Raw genomic sequence first — 18687 nt, 5'->3', positions numbered from 1 at the left:
ACTGTTTTGCACATCATCGTATCCCCAATGCTATCCAGAGATGCTAGCACAGTCTCTAGAATATGATACATTCTTAGCAAATAAAATTAATGAATTATGCTACAAATGGCTAAGGGTACAAATAAGGAAACAATCCATATCGGTTCCCCCATACAATTTCACTAAACATATAATCCCCAATGTTCCCCAAACAGCATCTGGACTCTTTCAATGCTTTAAAAGCTCATTTATACCTTAAACACCTATTCAACTGGTGATAGTATTAATAACTACAACCAGCATTTATTTATTAAGCCTACCATTTTTGTGTTCTTAGCACTAATTTTTTTTAAAGTTTATTTATTTATTTTGAAAGAGAGAGAGAGAGAGAAAGAGAGTGAGAGAGAGAGAGAGAGAGAAAGTGAGAGAGAGAATCCCAAGCAGACTCCATGCTGTTACCATGGAGCCCAATGCAGGGCTTGATCTCACAAACTGTGAAATCATAACCTGATCTGAAATCAAGAATCTAACGCTTAACTGACTGAGCCACCCAGATGCCCGAGCACTTAATCATTTGCAACATCCCTATAAGGTTGGCACTATTATTAGTTCCATTTTATAGATAAAAAACATAAGGCTAAAAAAAAAAAAAAGATAAGGCTGAGCAACACTACATTCCTTAGAGTCATTGATTAGATACATAGTAGAAAATGGATTTAAACCCAGTTCTGTCAGATTCCAAAGCCTATGGTCCCTAATGTCTTTGCTACACTGACTTTTACTGCCATGATCTGTTAGATTTGATATTTAATATTCTCAAATACATTAAAGAAATTATTTCTATAGGAACAGGTGAAGAAGACCCAGAAGAACACAAATGTCATCATACCTAGTATAGTGCAAAAACTATCCATGTCACAATGCTAAAAATTGAAAGACAAGATTTACCCATTTATTAAAGCTCTTACCTCTTCTGGGCACATCGAAGCAAACCACGTCCAAAATAAACTAAAGACATAAAGTTTTCACAAATTTCATTTTCTTGGATCACCATCTTCATCACTAGAAATTTATTCTCTGCTTCTGTATAATCCTGTAGTAACATAAAACTAGGTTTGGCTGATGTAAAAAGCATTTTTTTTTTCTATTACAAGAATTATTTTCCAAACTGGAGAAATTAGGGCAGCTTTAATATTGATCCAGTCATGCAGTCATTTATTCACATCTCTAATCCTAGCATCTCTGTATGTGATCATATAGATAATATATTCAGTGATTAAAATACCTATTCACAAAAGAACTTAAGATCTTCCCTAGCCAACATTTCAAAATGAACATTTAGAGAATTTCTTTTTTTTTTAATATATGAAATTTATTGTCAAATTGGTTTCCATACAACACCCAGTGCTCATCCCAAAAGATGCCCTCTTCAATGCCCATCACCTACCCTTCCCTCCCTCCCACCCCCTCATCAACCCTCAGTTTGTTCTCAGTTTTTAAGAGTTAGAGAATTTCTAAAATCAACATTTTATTAAAATCAAGTCATCGTATGTGAAAACACTTACAATGGGCAATAATACATACTACATACCTCTTTCTTTCCTCTTTCAGTGAGTGCTACTCCATACAAAAATAATAATGTCAGATAATAACCAATATTAATCTGATGTGCCTAAAAAGAAAAAAATTAATTGGCTCTTTAGACGAAAATAGTTTTTAGTATAGTAAGTTTAATTAAATATCCTAGGCTACTCAGTAATTATTAAAAAGAGTAAAAATTATCATATTATCGATCATCTACTAAGAGAAATAGCAAATACACTAGATGTATTTGATAATTCAACCCTGAAGAAGAAAGAGGATAATTGATAATCTCAAAATAAAACACTAGAGTGTGATTAAAGAAAATGAAAGCCATCAGGATTTATTGTCTCCTTCCCCCTCCTGCCCCCACATGCTACAAATGGCTAAGGATCTCCATACAGATGTAGCAGTGAGTACAACTACATTCTGAGTCTCTGAAGTCCTTCAAAACAGGCGGGTGGTCTTAGAGACTCCAGACACAACACCCACTGTACCAATGCCAACTTCCCGGTTTTGATAATATATACTGTTATGTAACATCTAACTATTGGGGAAAACTGAATGAAAGGTATTCAAAAACCTTTCTGCACTTCTGTATTATACAGCTATATTTTTGCAACTTCTGTGCATCTAAAGTTACCTCAAATAAAAAGTTTAAACATTGTCCATGGAAAACGATATTGTACATTCTGTTCGTAAGCTCTCTATTGACTTAAGATCATAACCCTGTCTTTTGTCACATTAGCTTTTTACAAGACTGTCCCATAAACAAGATCTTTTGCAGGTACATAGGGATGATAAGCATCTGCAGGACAGAAGTCTTTTTCTTTACTGATCTAACTGTATTCTCTTACTTAGCATATTTCTCATGGCCAACAGTACACATTTATGAGGTAACTGGCTAGTGTTAGAATTTGGCTTCAAATTAATCTCAGGGCAAATAGACGTGCATGTTTGCGCTCAATGGACCAAGTGAGTTTGTGTTCACACACCGGTTTCCATCTTAAAATTTCCATTTCTGCAGAGGAGGTAAAATGCAGTTCAGAGAATAGACTCTAAAGCCAAGACTACATGGATTTGTATCCTGACTCTACTACTTACTACCTGCTGAATTAAGCAAGTTGTTTAACCTCTTTGCTTCAGTTTCTAATCTATAAAATGGGAATAATGGTGGAGGGATGGTGGTTATGAAGAGAAAATGAGCTAATCCTTACAAAAAGTGCTTAGAACAGTGTCTGTCATATAGCAAACACTAAATAAGTGTAAGCTATTATTTTATAGCTTTAAAAAAATTGGTTTCACAAATAAATACAACAGAGCCTTTGGCTCACACAAGTCTAAAAAGAACATTTTGAGAACAGGATAAGATGTGGAATTGTGGTAATGCTATAATCATAAATAAAAGGTAATGAACTCAGGAATTTACAGATGTAAGTGGTAGGTTTCTGACCTACATGACTCTGCCCTTCCCTTCCTACGATCCCCGCCACTGTTAGCAGGGATTATTCTAAGTACTGGAACTCAATGGATATAGAGATATTATTGGCAACTGTCCCCTGCCCTCACCCCACTGCCACCTCCTACCAAGTTGCTCCACCTATCCTTGGTGGCCTTGGTAGCCTTGAGGAACAGTGAGAGCTATAGGATACAGCAGTAGGCTGCTCTGATCATGACGATTCCAATTCTGCTCAACAATGCTACCAGGAGAGGGATCTCTTCCATTTCTTAACGTAAGACTCATCATTGAAATAATGCCTAAGTACAGTAGGCTAAGCAATCAGCATCTGTTAACGCTCATTTATTTCACTTCCTGGCAACCTGGTCAGTGGGAGAAACAGCACATCTTCAGCATCCCAGAAGTTCTTGCTGAATACTTGTTAATACAAACTCCATTTTGTTGGCTCTTTTGACTCCATGTACAATTCCTTTAGGGTGGTATGTATCACCACTTAGAACCCCCATCCCGAGATTCCTAAATAAAGATGATTTCTCCACATCTTTATAATATGGGATTTGGTGTCTTTGGGTACCTTGATTGGTACCTGGGTGGTCCTTTCTTGACAGTAACTCTAATCCATCTTCTACATATGTACAAAATTTAGTTTACTGATCAAAATTATTCAAGCAACTGATTTTTCCTTTTACTGTCCTATACTATTGGTTCTGATTTTTTTTTAAGGTTTATTCATTTTTCAGAGACAGAGAGAGAGAGAGAGTGTGTGAGCAGGGCATGGGCAGAGAGGGAGACACAGAATCTGAAACAGGCTCCAGGCTCTGAGCTGTCAGCACAGAGCCTGATGCAGGGCCTGAACTCACAGACGGCGAGATCATGACCTGCACTAAAGTCGGACACTTAACAGAGTGAGCCACCCAGGCGCCCCATATTGGTTCTGATTTTTGATGCCAGGTTTATTCTTCCTCAGATTTTCTATTTACTTCTAACATACAAATATATCTTGTTAATTTTATCTCTCATGAGTACTCAATAACAGATGACAGAAGTTCCAATTTTTACAAATATAGTTACCAGAAGAGGAGCTGATTAATAACTAGGAGGAAAGCAAGTAGTAGCTTCTCAAGTTTATAACTATTTCAATTGGGAAAGTCCAATTTTACTATTTATTGAAGTTTCTCTTTATTGAAGATGAACAATTTTATGGTAAGGAAGGGACTAGATTAGGCTTATTATGGACATGCAGTCATCAAAAAGTACAAGACACAGGAAGGAAATAAATTTATGCATACTTTTTCTCTAGAGGTAAAAGGAAAATACAAACTGGTCTACACCTTAAAACAAGCATGCATTGGCTACCCTCTCATTGAGAAATGTTGTCCAAACCCATTATTTCAAACTTTCAAAAGAAAACACTTACAGTATAATTAGTAGCCTGAACATTCCTAAGTGCTGCTTCCAGTTGTGTTATCAAGAAACGTAAAGTTAAAACAGGAACAATTTCCTCCCCATTCTGACTGTTAGCTGCAACTTCTCTCTGTGGAAAATAATTTGGTCCAAAATTTAAGTTAAAGCAAATATCTACACTTATTTTTATTATACAAATAAAACATGCTCGTTGTAGAAAATCTGGAGAGGATTTAAAGAAAAAATCCACACCAGCGAGATACAATTGTTTTCTTGTTTATTTTTCAGTCTGACAAATCTTCTCTGTAACTATTTCCTCAAAACACTTAAAAAGCATTCCTAAGCCTGCTGAGGGGTTGGCCACAACCACTTCTATTAGTAATCCCAGTTTATTCTCATACCTTCTATCCTCTAAGCATAGCTAAAATCTTCCTTCCAGCCCTGACCCTGCAGTAAGCAGGAATGCTTGGCATTAATACCAACACGAGGGCAAGGCATCTTAAGCTACGATCTGATTGGAACCAAGCTAATATATGACTTATATCACAGTTTGTTACTGCCATGGATGAAATGAAAAGGAGGACTGTGTGTTATCTTTGCATCCATTTCCCAAGCCTTGTACCTACAAGTGCTTGGCTTAAATTCCATTATCTGTTTAATGATATATTATCTGTGTGGAAAATTTAACCTACACTTTCTTAACTTGGTTTCTAGTATACGATACTGCTCCGTTTTTCTCCTAGATAACTAGAGACTTTATTTCCGTCTCTCTAGCACTCAATTTAATGAACGTCTTCCCCATCATCACATACATTCCCTAAAGTAATCCACTGTCATGTTTTTAAGTAGTGTCTACATACTGACAGTTTGCAAGTTTATATTTCCAGCTCAGAACCATCCCCTTAATTCCAGACTCATATATCCAACCAGTCACTCAACACTAGCTCTTGAATTTGAGTAGGCATATAAAACCTAACACTGAAGTTCCACCTCCTTTAGAACTAAAAAAGCAGGAAAAAATGTAAAAGCCATTTTTTGAAAGCAACAGAAAGCTATGAAGGCATTGAAAATCTCTGGAGCCAACATTCAGACATGAGACTGACTTTTGGAGCCACTTTTCTCCATAAGGCAATTGACATTTTCAGTTGTGGCTAACATGTTAGGTGTAGCTTTTAGCCAACTTACAAAGCTGGGGGAAAAAACAGAGTGTATGACCTATCAAGGATGAGGGACCCTGGTAAACACCTCATCCTTTGGTGCAGACCCTGAAGAAATATACCCTTAAAGTAAGAGTGTCTGTTTTTGTTCCAGTTTGAATTTAAGTAGTTTATTTGGGAGGTTCAGAGAACAATGGTGGAGAATAGACATGTGATGCAGGGAAGGAAAAACAAGCTTTAAATTAATGGGTGAGTTATTAAGTTAGTTACCCACAGTGGGAAGCTGGGGTTAATAGAACAGAGAGACTCTGTAAACCAGTGAAAAATACAAGCTGCAGTATTAGTCAACTCAAGGGGAGAGAAAACTGGAATATTTGCAGAACTCCCAAGGCTTATTGAGTGGTGATGGGGTGACATGAGAATATTAATTCCTTGGGATTTCTGAACTGCCATGAGTACAGCCTTCTGTAGTTTCAGGGGAAAAAAAAAAACAAAAACCTTGAGGCATAGACACATGGAAAACTGGAGATTGTCCAGAGCATACTGAAATAAGAGTCCAAGGAGCCAGGAGTTATGTGCAGGACACTCACAGTATCTACTACAAAAGGTAAAACATAAATAGACCCTTCTTCACAGAACAGAAGCTTGGAAACATCTCAATCCCTAGTTGAATGAAGTGATCTGCCAGAAAAGCACAAACAAGCATTACTAAGGGAAGATTTTGTCCAGTTTTTCTAGTAGTTCTCAAAGCAAGGTTGCTCTAAATCAACTCTAGCAGCCACTGCAGGTAGCAGAATTCTCTATCTTCCTTTAGATGACTGTGGAATTAGTTTTGATGTTTTCATGTTCATTCATGATTTAAGTTATTTTTGCCTTTTTCTTAAGATTTTTAGCAGGGGGCTATCAATTTTACTGATCTTTAAAAGAAAACCAAGTTTGGCTTTATTGACTTTCTTTTTTTTATTCTATTTCAATAAACTTAGATATCTTTATTACTTCCTTCTTTTGACTTTGTTTTTAATTTACCGTTCTTCCATTAATCTCCTGAATTTTATGTTTAGATGACTGATATTCAACCTTGCTTCATTTTCTAATACATGTATTTCAAATTATAAGTATTCCTTGAAACACATATTTTACTTGTAACACAAGTTTTGATATACATTTTTTATTCAGTTCAAAAATTTACCTAATTTCCATTGTGATTTCTGACCCATGGGTTACTCTTAAGAACAATGATTTTTTAGTTAATCTTTCTGTATTGATTTATAAGTGAATTGTACAGTAGTTTGAGAATATGCTCTATATATTGTGATTCTTTGGTGAGACTTGCTTTGTGACTAACACATGGTCAATTTTTGTAAATGCACTTAAAAAGTATGTATGTTCTGCCACTGTTGGGTATCGTGTTTCATGTTTTGTGTGTGTGTGTGTGTGTGTGTGTGTGTCAATTAGATCAACTTTGCTATCATTCTACCTATTTTGTGTCCATGTTCTATCAGTTATTAAGAGAGTCATGTTAAAACCTACTGGGATTATTAATTTGTCCAGTTCCCATTCAATATTATCAATTTACTCACCTTCTCATATGTAACAGTTCTGTATGTATTTGAGTCTGCTTCTGGAATTTCTCTTCTATTTTCTAGACTTGTCCACTGAATCAGGAGCAAGTAATACAATGTTGTACTTATGAGAGCTTCACATTAAGTTTCAATATCTAAGTGGGCAAATTCCCTGCCTGTCTCCCCTACACTTTTCTAATTTTCTTGGCTATTTTTCCTTTTATTTCCCATCTGAACTTTAGAATTAGCTTTCAGTAATAACAAAACCAAAAACAACATACTTTGTCATTTTTATTGGAATTATGTGAGATACAGACAGCTTTATCACATTGTGTCTTCTTACATGTATTGCTTTTCATTTGGTCTTTTTTTTCTTACCTTTATTAGAATTTTATAAATCTCTATTTAGTTTTAATATAAAGTATTGATTTCTAAACTTAATGTGAAAAAAATCAATGTGTAGATACTTGCCAAAATGCAGATTCCCAGACCTACCCCCAGAGATTTTGATTCTTTAGGACTTTAGTATGGGGTTCAGATAGTCTCATGTAGGTGGTATAGGAAAAATTTTGAGAAATACTAGTTTATATCTTATGTATTTCTTGAGTGTTTTCCTAGGTATTTTCCCTTTTTTATTGCTATTATAAATAAGTACTCTTTCATCTATATCTTCTAATTGGCTGTTGTTTGCATATAGAAAGGCTACTGATTGTTGTTTCTGGGTGATTTCCAACAGATAAGAGGAAAACAGTGGCATAATTCCATCAGTTTCAAACCAGAATTCATACTGGAAAATTATCTCAGTTACGGTTATAATTGTATGTAGTCTTTGGATATTTGTAGAGCTTGTTTGAATTGTTAATCATAACAGTATTGATTTGTTTCATGGAAATAATTAATAATGTATTCTTCCACAGAAAAGGCAACCGTGGAATTGCCCCAATTAAAGGCTACAAAGAAATGAGTAGAACATTTTCTTTAACTTTGAAAAACTCCATTCATTTAGGAACTGATATCCATCTTATGCTGAAAGTTTCACAAATTATCTAAAAAAACTATTTCCAAAATGAAAATCTACAGTATATTCTCTATAATATTTATTTTATTCATAAATAAAAAAGTTTAGGACATTATTTGTCTTCATCTTACATTCTTGAAAAAGTTGTTAACGTTCTACAAATTAGGAAAACTGAAAGCAATTCCCTGTCCCAGGATGGCATGTTATGGGTTACTGGTAGAATAAAAATAAACACTAGACCTCACAGTCAATGGCTTACTGGCTACTAACCCATATTCCCACCATTATTCTTGAAAGGCTAGCACCAACTAAATTATTTCATTAATAAAAGTCTGTAAGTCAAGGCCCTTCGCAAAAAGATAAAGATTTCAAGACTTTAGCTACACTATTGTGAGAAAGAAAGGAGGGAGGAAAAGAGTCACCGTGAAGTAATAAGAAATACATACATGATTTCTGCTCCTAGTTCCTGATAATTTCTGGTCTTTGACTCTGGGTCCTGACACAGAGCTCCTAAAGCCCTTGGAATTTCCTAGGTGATAGGCGTATCTTTTGTTCTAATGAGATGACACTCAGCAGGCTCCTGGATAGGGCTGGTCACCAGAAACACCAAGCCATGATTAGAAGCTTGAAGCTTTTAGCCCTATCCCCCATTCCCAGAGGGAGAGGGGCTGGGCACTGAATTAGTAATTATCAATGATGATATGATATGATAAAGCCTCCATAAAAATCCTGGAAGTATAGGGTTCAAAGAACTTCCAGCTTGGCGAACACATCCACATGCCAGGGGAGCAGTGGCACATCCCAACTCCACAGAGGTAGATGCTCCTCTACTTGGAACCCTTCCAGACCTTGCCGTATATATCTCTTCATTTGGCTCTTCATCTAAATCCTTGATCATAGCCTTTATTATATAATAAATTGGTAAACATTAAGTGTTTGCTAGCTATACTAGCAAATTGTGGGACCCAAAAGGGGTCATGGGAGCCCCAATCTATAGCCAGTTGGTCTAGAAGTATTAGAGACAACCTAGGACTTGTAACTGGTGTCTGAATTGGGGCAGATTTGTGGGACTGGGACTGAGCCCTTAACTTGTGGGATCTGATACTAACTCTAGGTAGATAGTGTTAGAATTGAATTGACTTGTAGGATGACTAGTTAGTATAGGAGAATTGGTGTGGGAATAAATCCACACATCTAGTGTCAAAAGTGCTGTAAGGGTAGTAGCAGTGTGAGAGTAAAGGAAAATAGTATGTTTTCCCTGGAGAGTCCTATACAAAGAGTTGCACTTCTGTCTCAAAGAACAAATTATAATCTTACCTGCATGATTTGGAAGGAAAAATTTTCTTGTAAGAACTTCTTAATGTGAGGGACCACACCTTTTGGTAGAGTATTAATTGCATTCAATAACTTCTTCATCTCTACTAGTAGGTTAACAGAGACAAGATCGGTAGGTGTGTCCTTTTCCTGTTTATCCTAGAAGACATTATTAATTAAAACTTTCCATAATTATACATGTTCATATTACTCTAATATTAAGACCAATTATTTTTAAAAAGTACCTTTACATACTATATGTAGATCACTGTGACAGACCTATAGAAAATCCAAGTAAGAATAAGACATTCTCTCTGCTTTCAAGGAACTTAAAACGTAACAGGAAATTTAAGACCAAAACTAAGGAAGCTTTAATATATTCATTTAATACATTAATTTAATACATTCATCATAAATTCATTTGAAAATTATAAATGAAAGTAGATATTTTAAGATGTGAAAATTATACTATTTTTTATAGAGTAGTGAATTAGAAAACATCATACTTATAAACAAAGTAGTAAAATAGAATGACTCAATTCAGTCAGAACTGAGTAAGTCATAATAATCTTGGGTCTACAGGAACTCATTCTTACAAATTAATGAAGCCATAATTAATGGTTAATCAATAGCTATACAGTCAAGTCCTGCTGGATTATTTATTAACATTAGTTGTGACGAATGAGTGGGCGACAGAAAGGGAGATGTGCCTGGATGATGGCCTTCCTTCAAATCTTAACATGATACCTCAGTTCCTATACACTGTTTAAACTTAGGGAATATGAATATGTTGTTGCTGACCTCTGATAATCAGAACAGACAGTTTCTTACTAAAGAGGCCATGCAAAACTTGAGTCACTGAAATGTCCTGGTGGGGGTGATTCCTTGACCATCAGGTCTCCAACAGACTAAAATTACCCAGGAAAGTGACTAGGAATCAGTAAAGTCCACAATAGAGTCCTATCTGCCTACTCTCCCCTTCTGGATTTGAGTCTTAAATTAAGATTCCTCCATTCCCATCAATACCCAACAAATAATCTTACATTTTATAATATTTCATTGTATGAAAATTATATCCAAAAATGAAGGAAAATGTTAGCAGTTTGCTACATCTCAGTGAAGGGTATATAAGTATCCTTTGTATTATTCTTGCAACTTTTCTGTAGGTTTGATATTTTTCAAAAAGTTCAAAAAAACAAAAACAAAACTTCCACAATAGATAGACCCTTAAAAAGAATAACCACTGTTAGTACTGCACACATTTCAAACTAAAGGTCAATTCTGCAGTCAAAAAACAACACAAACTCATCTTATACTAATTACCAAATTGATAAGCAAGATTATGGCATGAATAAAAATTTTTAATAGGGCATACTATAAGCTTCACGCTTATTAAGTATTTTTATCTATAAATATGATTTCAGTTAGTTGTTATAAATTATATAAATTCCATCTTTTAAGTCAGATATCAAAATATTTGATGCTCAAATCATTTTTGTAAAATTAATTTAGCCTCTAAACCAAATTCAGGTCAAAGTTTCTACTGCATTTGATTTCTGTATTTCCAGTTCTGTAGTTAGAAAAATATATTCTGGATCTAATCTCCCCGGTTCAAGTATATTTCCCTATGTACATCTGCATATATTGTATTTTTTTCTGCAACAGCTTTGATAGCGATAACCTCATGCAGGTGAATAATATGATTATTTTATGTTTATATTTTCTCTTCCTATATTACTTGATAATCTTATAAGCTTTGTTAACAGTGCACATCAATAATCATATATAACTATGTATGATTAAAATTGCACTAAAAGGAACCAAATAGCTCTTCATCCAACCTTAAATATAAGCACATGTGATATTTATGTATGTGTGTGGATGTGTGCTTTTATATATATATGTGTGTATACATATATATGTCTTTTTTAAACTACGACAAAATTTATTGTCATTGCCAATATAAGCCATATATTAATGTATACTTCAGTTATTCTCTTTCATTTTGAACTGGAAGTTCTAACAGTAAAGATAAAAACAGGAAAGAGAATTTCAAAACAACTCTGAAATGCCTTACTAAATAAAATTCTGTGTGTGTGTTTTCTCTTCATGTGTATAGTTTTTATTTTATTTGGATTTTGCTTTTAAAAGACAAATAAGAGATTCTTAAAATTGATTGTTGGGATGTTCTGGGAAAGTCAATTCAATCACCTGCTAATTTTAACTTCTAGTTAGAATTGGTGCTTATAATAACTTTGAGACACACATATCAATTATCAGAGAGCTTTCATTATGACCATACTTTTACTTATAAAGGAAGGAAAGTAGACTCACCCCCAAATTTTTAACAAATATTTTAACTGACTAGATTTAGAATTATGCTGTCATACCTAATTAATCATTACTAATTAACAATGAGAATTAAATCTTCTCTTACCAGTTGATCAGTTGATTTTTCTACCTTATTCTTGATGTCCTCCTTAATCTGCCCCTCCACAGGAGGATCCCTACTTTAAATGAAAAATAAAGGTGTATTCAGAGGGTCTCCTTACAAAGAACACAATTAAACTGCAGTAGTAAAGAATCTAACAAGTGAATTTGTCTGAAAGTTCAAAAGTGTAAACAATGTATAGCAAAGACTGATAATAGTGGTAGTTGTCACATCTTTTAGGGACTCAAGCTAAAGAAAAAAATTATGTTGTCCCTTACTAGATGGTGGCAAACAGAACTGAAGGCTGATATAAAAAGCTTTTCTTGAATAGACACACAATAGACCAAAATAATGGGGAAATTTAAACTTTATAGCACTGCTTCAGTATAAAGAAAAAAGGATCTTAAGAAGCCTCATGTTGTGTGTGTGTATATGTGCATGCATTTATTAAGATAATAAAGGTTTGGAAAGGATCTATCTTATATAGATCCTTTTATATTTTGTTTCAGGTTCCTAGTATTATAGTCATCCAGTTTTCCAAAATAATTTTTTAAAATTGAGGGAGAATATCATATTTAAAAACCAACTATTTTTGTAAAAAGCAGTAACTTGACAAGTTTTGCTTCTGGCATTGGTTTAAAATGTGAACATATATGGTGTTACATACAGAACTGAAAAAAATATTGCTTTTGCCTACATACAGAACCATGATATTGGGCCCATAAGAATTCTATACACTAGCAGAGATAAAACTGAGGTGAGAAACATATCAATTCATTTACTCAGCATTATACTTTATAAAAATTATCCCATTTTATTCACATTTATGTATTCATTTCATAGACAATCATTTATCATCTTCCACTATGCCAACAGATTTTGTCAGGGGAAACTGGGACAGATAAACAGTACAGTATTATCCACATAGTGACAGTTTCAACAAAAGATGATTTATACACACAAACGATACTTCACAAGATGGTTCTCAGTGCTCTTTAAAATGTCATCGCAAAGAAAAACCTCTTAACTATCTTTTTATCCACTTCTAAGCCCCACTCCAAAAAGGACATAAGGAATTTTCTTGTGTTGTCAAGGAATAAGAAATAGTGCGCCAGTATTCTGAAGCCTCTCAATTTTTGTAGAAGAGTACATAAAGTTCTCAAATGCATACCCTACTTGCTAACTCCATTTCATGGAGTTCAAGCCAACAGTTCTCAGTCTCACATGCTTATTAAAATCACCTGTGAAGCTTTTGAACACCCTGATGTCCAAACCCTACTTCAGAGCTTCTTAATCCAAAGTGTAGGATGTGGGCTGCTATATTCACCAGTTTTCCTAACAAATTTGGTATGTAAGCTTAACTAATCCTCACTCCCTCCCCAATATTAAAATGGCTCTATTAAAGGTTACTAATGAAATCCTGCTTGTTATGTCAACAGATTTGTCTTAGTTCTTCATTCTACCTAGCCTTTCTGCATTATTTAACATTGCCCATCATACCCTCCAACCTCCTGTGGAAACTTCTGCATTCTTTGTGGCTGCTGGTTCTCCTCCTAGCTCTCTACTCCTCAGTTTGTACCACTGACTACCCCTCTTCCTCTCATTCATCTTATTCGTTTATTATTAATACTTAATACAGAACAATATACATTAACAGAATCAAACCATGCTCCTGATATATTAGAAAAGGAAGGTACATCAACAGTCCCTACGGCAGTCACTTTAAGATGGGTAATTTGATGTCCAGAGAGGTTATATACCTAGAAAGTAGCAAAGCTGGAACTAGAGTTTAGCCAGAGTATAGTACTTAAGAGAAATTTCCTGAAATTAGATTTCCCCCCATCTACATCCCCCACTAATCAAAGTTGCTAAACTGTCTTGAAGCATAAAGGTGTCTCATCAATACTAGCTTCCCAAGATTATATGGAAAGGACAAATGTTGTGTCTTCAAATGCAACAAACATGGTTGGTTTTTGTCAACCTATCCCTTACCTCATAAAAAACTGTTCTGGTAGAGAATCCATGCTGCAGACTGTGTTTTGCAAAAGTCTTATTCAAATGCTTACAGACTTTTACTACTGATGTTTAAAGCTGCAAGAAAAGTAATATTTTTAATGGTCAAGTAGAAGGATTACATTCTTTTCCCCCACTATAAAAATATATATGATCATTAAAGAAATAGTTGGAATAGTTGAAATAGTTGTAAAAGAAAATGAAAATTACATAGTTTGACCATCCAAAGTCACTATCTACATTTTAATATTTTACTTTTTCCAGCATACATATATTTTACCAACTTGTAATCATACTGGATAAATGTTCTACATTATGGTTTTCACCACTGAGCACTATATCAAAAGCATCTTTCATGTGATATTATACTCCTAGTATGTATTCTCAATGGTTACACAAGAATTGGCTGACTGGGGTTTCCTAGACCATTAATTTATAGATGGACATTTAGATTGTTTCCTATTTTACCTTTATGATTATTCTAAGAAATTCTCATAAGTAGAATTTCTCAGTCAAAAGACAAATATTTTAAGCCTCTTGGTGCATACTGCTAAATGACTTCCCCAGAAGTTTATGCTAATTTATTTTCCACAGAGTACATGAGCTTCTGTTTAATGCAATCTTCATTAACACTAATTGTTTTGTTTTCTTTATTCTAAAGGTAACATTTAGCCACCTTCCCCCAAAATCATGATTCTATGTCTTCATAAAATAGGAAAGGTGAGATGTACACTCTCTGGTTCAAATATCAATGAATATTGTGGATGTTACCTGAAAGAAAAAAAAAAACTGCCACCACACAAATGAAAATAAAAAGAATATCCATTTGTACATCTATTTATATAACTCTCTATTCAATTATTCCAAGAGTAACTCTTCTAAAATTAGTCACATTTACACCCAGATGTTTATAGCAGCACTACCTACAATAGCCAAATTATGGAAGCAGCCTAAGTGTCCATTGAGAGATGAATGGATAAAGAAGAGGTGGTATTTGTATTTGTATACAAGGGAATGTATACAAGAATGTATACAAGGGAATATTATTCATCCATAAAAGAGAATGAAATCCTACCATCTGCAATGACATGGATGGAGCTAGAGAGTATTATGCCAAGAGAAAGGCAAATACCACATGACTTCACTCAAATGTGGAATTTAAGAAATAGATGAGCAAAGGAAAAAAAGAGAGACAAACCAAGAAACAGACTCTTAATTACAGAGAACTGATGGTTACCAGAGGGGAGGTAGGTAGGGTTAGGTAGGTGATGAGGATTAAGGAGTGCACGTGTTGTGATGAGCACCAGGTGATGTATGGAATTGCTGAATCACTATACTGTACACCTGAAATAGAACACTATATATTAACTAGAACTAACAAAACAAAACAAAACAAACCCCACTAATAGCATGTGTAATATACAGCCGTAAGTTAGATCAGCAGAACTTTTGAAGGCCCATTATTAAAATGCAGTTCAGCATAGGTAATTCGCAAATAAAGAAAACATGTTCCACAAGATCATTTGCAAGTCACCTATGCATTCAGATTGTATTTACTCAAAGAAACACTATTTTACATGATACTGACTCTCCCTTAGAAGCCAGAAAAAGCCAACCAAACATGTAGAAAAGAAGTAACGGCTGGACCTGAACCTTCATAAGCCTTGAGGCCTGAGTATCCTGTCATTAGTGAGCTTAATAGGGAAGGGGGCAATTTGGTCCCTGACTAAAAGAAGTCCTGGGAGATCATCTGCAAAACTAATATTCCTAATTATGATACTGCCTGTAGATATTTTCTATATTTGACTCACACCAGCTCTAAGTTACAAAGGTAAGGGTAATTCTCTCAACAATCCAATGGATACTTCCTAATCAAAACACAAATGCAAACATTTACACACACACACACACACCCATCTGATTTCTTCGTTTACTAACAAGTGTTGGCAAGGATGTGGACGCAAGGAACCCTCATACACTGTTGGTGGGAGTGTAAATTGGTGTAGCCACTGTGGAAAACAGTATGCAGGTTCTTCAAAAAATTAAAATTAGAAATACCATATGACCCAATAATTCTAAGTATTTACTCAAAGAAATTAAAAACATTAATTTGAAAAGATCTTTGCACCCCTGCAGCATTATTTACAATAGCCAAGAAATGGAATCAATCCAAGTGTCCACCAATAGATGAATGGATACAGATGTGATATATATACATAAACACACTGAAATATTATTCAATATTTGAAAAGGACGAGATCTTGCTATTTGTGACAACATGGGTGGATCTAGAGGGTATTAGCTAAATGAAATAAGTCATTATTTCATTCAAACAAATGAATAAACAAAAAACAGAATCAGACCTATAAATACAGAGAACTGATGGTTGCCAGAGGGAAGGGGATAAGACGCATGGGCAAAACGCATGAAGAGGAGTAGGAGATATAGGCTTCCAGTTATGGAATAAGTCACAGGAATAAAAGGCACAGCATAGAAATATAGTAAATAATACTATAATAACATATCATGACAGATGGCAGCTACGCTTGTGATGAGCATAGCATAACCTATAGACATAATGAATCATTATGTTATACACCTGAAACTAACATAACATTAAATGTAAACTATACTTTTAAAAAAAGGTTAAAAAATAAATTTTCTCATTTAAAAGACAGTTTTCTAACACCTCTTAGTTTCTTGCCCATCCCTAACAAAAATGTCTTACTGTCAGTATATCTCACCTATGCAGAATCCAGTTCTCCTAGATATTTTATAGTTTTACTCTTATTTTTAAAAACTCAGTAAGCAAATATGTCAATTTAAATTTGCATTCTTTGTTCAATACCAATGAAAGATCTAACCTAACACTAATGATGAAGAGGTTGTTATTCTCTCACACTAGATCAGATCTGTTTCATCTCTTCAATAAAGCTGTATAAAAAAGGACGTGGCTTTGGGAATTCTAGGACTGTGATCAAACTGCTTTTCTTTTATAGCTTCTATAACCTCCCTGCTTATTTTAATAAAAAGTTAGGCATTATCTCACAGATTATACAAAAGCACACCTTTTCTAGACAAAGCAGTCCCCCTCATTTCCAGAATTTAAAAGCCCAGACACAGATACCTCCCCCTCTGATAAGCTCTCCTTCAGTCAGTTGTTTGCACAGATCACAAGGCTGAAAAGGGAAGAAAGTCCTCTGGCAACAAGGTAGAGAAGATGGAAGGCCTCTGCTAAGCTATTCAGTGCTCAGCTTGAAAAAGAAAAGGATATAGTATTAATTAATAAATCAGAAGATATTTGGAGCCTGAATTAAGAATTAAGAAAAGCTAATGGCTTTTTTAGTCTGCTTAGAAATACAACCTGAGATGAATCTCTGTGGTGAAAGGTTTTCCAGGAGAATATCATCAACCCCATCATTTCCCCAGGAGCTAAGCAGATCATGTGTGGCAAACCCTACTGCAATAGCAGCAGCCGCGGTGACGGTGGCACTTTACAGCCTTTGCTGGGAAGGAAGGCGTAAGTGCCTAGCAACAGAAAGGAAGTAGCCAGCCCGAAACATTAACACACTGCTTCTAAAATAATCCAGAGGTTCTTACCATTCTAGAAGAGGCTGAAGGAAACCTTTAAAATCAGGGTTAACATGGGATAAAGGATGAATCTGGTTTCCCCTGGTGTGTTCATCTCAACAGGCTTTCCCTGTCAGCAAGAAACTAAAAATTTACCTCCCTTCCTGGAACTGAGGGATTGCTTGTCCACAGGAACCTATTCAGATGCTGGCTAATTGATCAGAGGGCAAGTTAAAGGTCAGTGTCAATTTCTAGCACACCTTTATCCACCAAGCAAAATGATCTTATCCACAGGCTGTTTTACTGGTCAAAAACAAAGTCCTGCCATCTTTATCCTTATCCAACAGTAAAATGCCTTTCTTACTGCTCCCTCTGAGCTCCCAGCTCCCTCTTATCTACTGAAATTGTACCAAACTTTTTTTAATCGCAAAAGTATTCCACCTCCCCCTACTTTTAAAGGTGGCTTATTCACAACAAAGCAGGCACAGTTTTGTTTCTAATTGTTTAATCATTCATTCAAATGTTTACCTTACAGCACTTGTCACCTCAACATTATAAAAGCACACTGTTTTTTAAATCTACTCGACTGCTCATCGTAAGTCATCTGACCAAGTTAGAGGCTCTAACTAGCCAAAAAGTTCACATTTCAGTGTGTGGGTAGATAGATGTCCCATGGATTTACTACTCTTGTCAGTTCTGGCCCTTACAGATCACACAATGCCAGATGGAAAAAGGGAGTTATCGTGTGCAAAAACATTAAAATTCAATTCATTTTTCTCAATGCTATTAGTTTGAAAACAAAATAATATAAGTTATTTTTCAAGAGAGAAATTCAGTTGTGAGAACTTCTCTTGTGCCCACTAAATCTGGGTTCCTCAATCTTGACACTATGGACATTTTAGGCTAGATGAAGCTTTGTTATGGGAAGATATACTCTGCATTTTAAGGATGTTTTGGAGCACCGCTAGCTTCTACCTCATAGGTGCCAAAAGCAACTCTCTCCCACCTCTCAGGTCCATTGTGAAAACCAAAAGTGTTTCCAAGCACTGCCAAATGTCCCCTGGGGGACAAAATGCCCCAGTTGAGAACCACCTAAATGATTTAAAATGAAAAGAGCCTGGGTGGCTCAGTTGGTTAAGCGTCTGACTATTGATTTCGGCTCAGGTCAAGATCCAACGGTTTGCGAGATAGAGCCCTGC

The 18687-nt window shown here is 35.1% G+C and overlaps 1 protein-coding gene across 8 annotated transcripts in view; it reads right to left on the bottom strand.

Moving 5' to 3' along the window:
* The window catches only part of DZIP3 (DAZ interacting zinc finger protein 3), a 99509-nt gene that overhangs the window by 69769 nt on the left and 11053 nt on the right, over nt 1-18687 (bottom strand). For 4 of the 8 annotated variants that reach the window (XM_040484429.1, XM_040484428.1, XM_040484434.1 and 1 more), the window contains 6 exons: nt 13898-13996; nt 11912-11984; nt 9478-9633; nt 4437-4553; nt 1571-1651; nt 948-1072 (listed from right to left, as the gene is read on the bottom strand). In XM_040484429.1, the coding sequence (XP_040340363.1) occupies nt 948-1072; nt 1571-1651; nt 4437-4553; nt 9478-9633; nt 11912-11984; nt 13898-13929 (584 nt within the window). In that variant the 5' untranslated portion in view covers nt 13930-13996. Of the gene's footprint in view, nt 1-947; nt 1073-1570; nt 1652-4436; nt 4554-9477; nt 9634-11911; nt 11985-13897; nt 13997-17045; nt 17173-17282; nt 17507-18687 lie in introns of those variants that run through there. The other 4 variants (XM_040484433.1, XM_040484432.1, XM_040484430.1 and 1 more) reach the window with 3 other exon arrangements.

Source organism: Herpailurus yagouaroundi, unplaced genomic scaffold, assembly GCF_014898765.1.
Source record: "Herpailurus yagouaroundi ecotype Mexico unplaced genomic scaffold, PumYag 162, whole genome shotgun sequence".
NCBI lineage: Eukaryota > Metazoa > Chordata > Mammalia > Carnivora > Felidae > Herpailurus > Herpailurus yagouaroundi.
The sequence above is the reverse complement of the archived record's forward strand: the minus strand, read 5'-3'. Positions and strand labels throughout refer to the sequence as shown.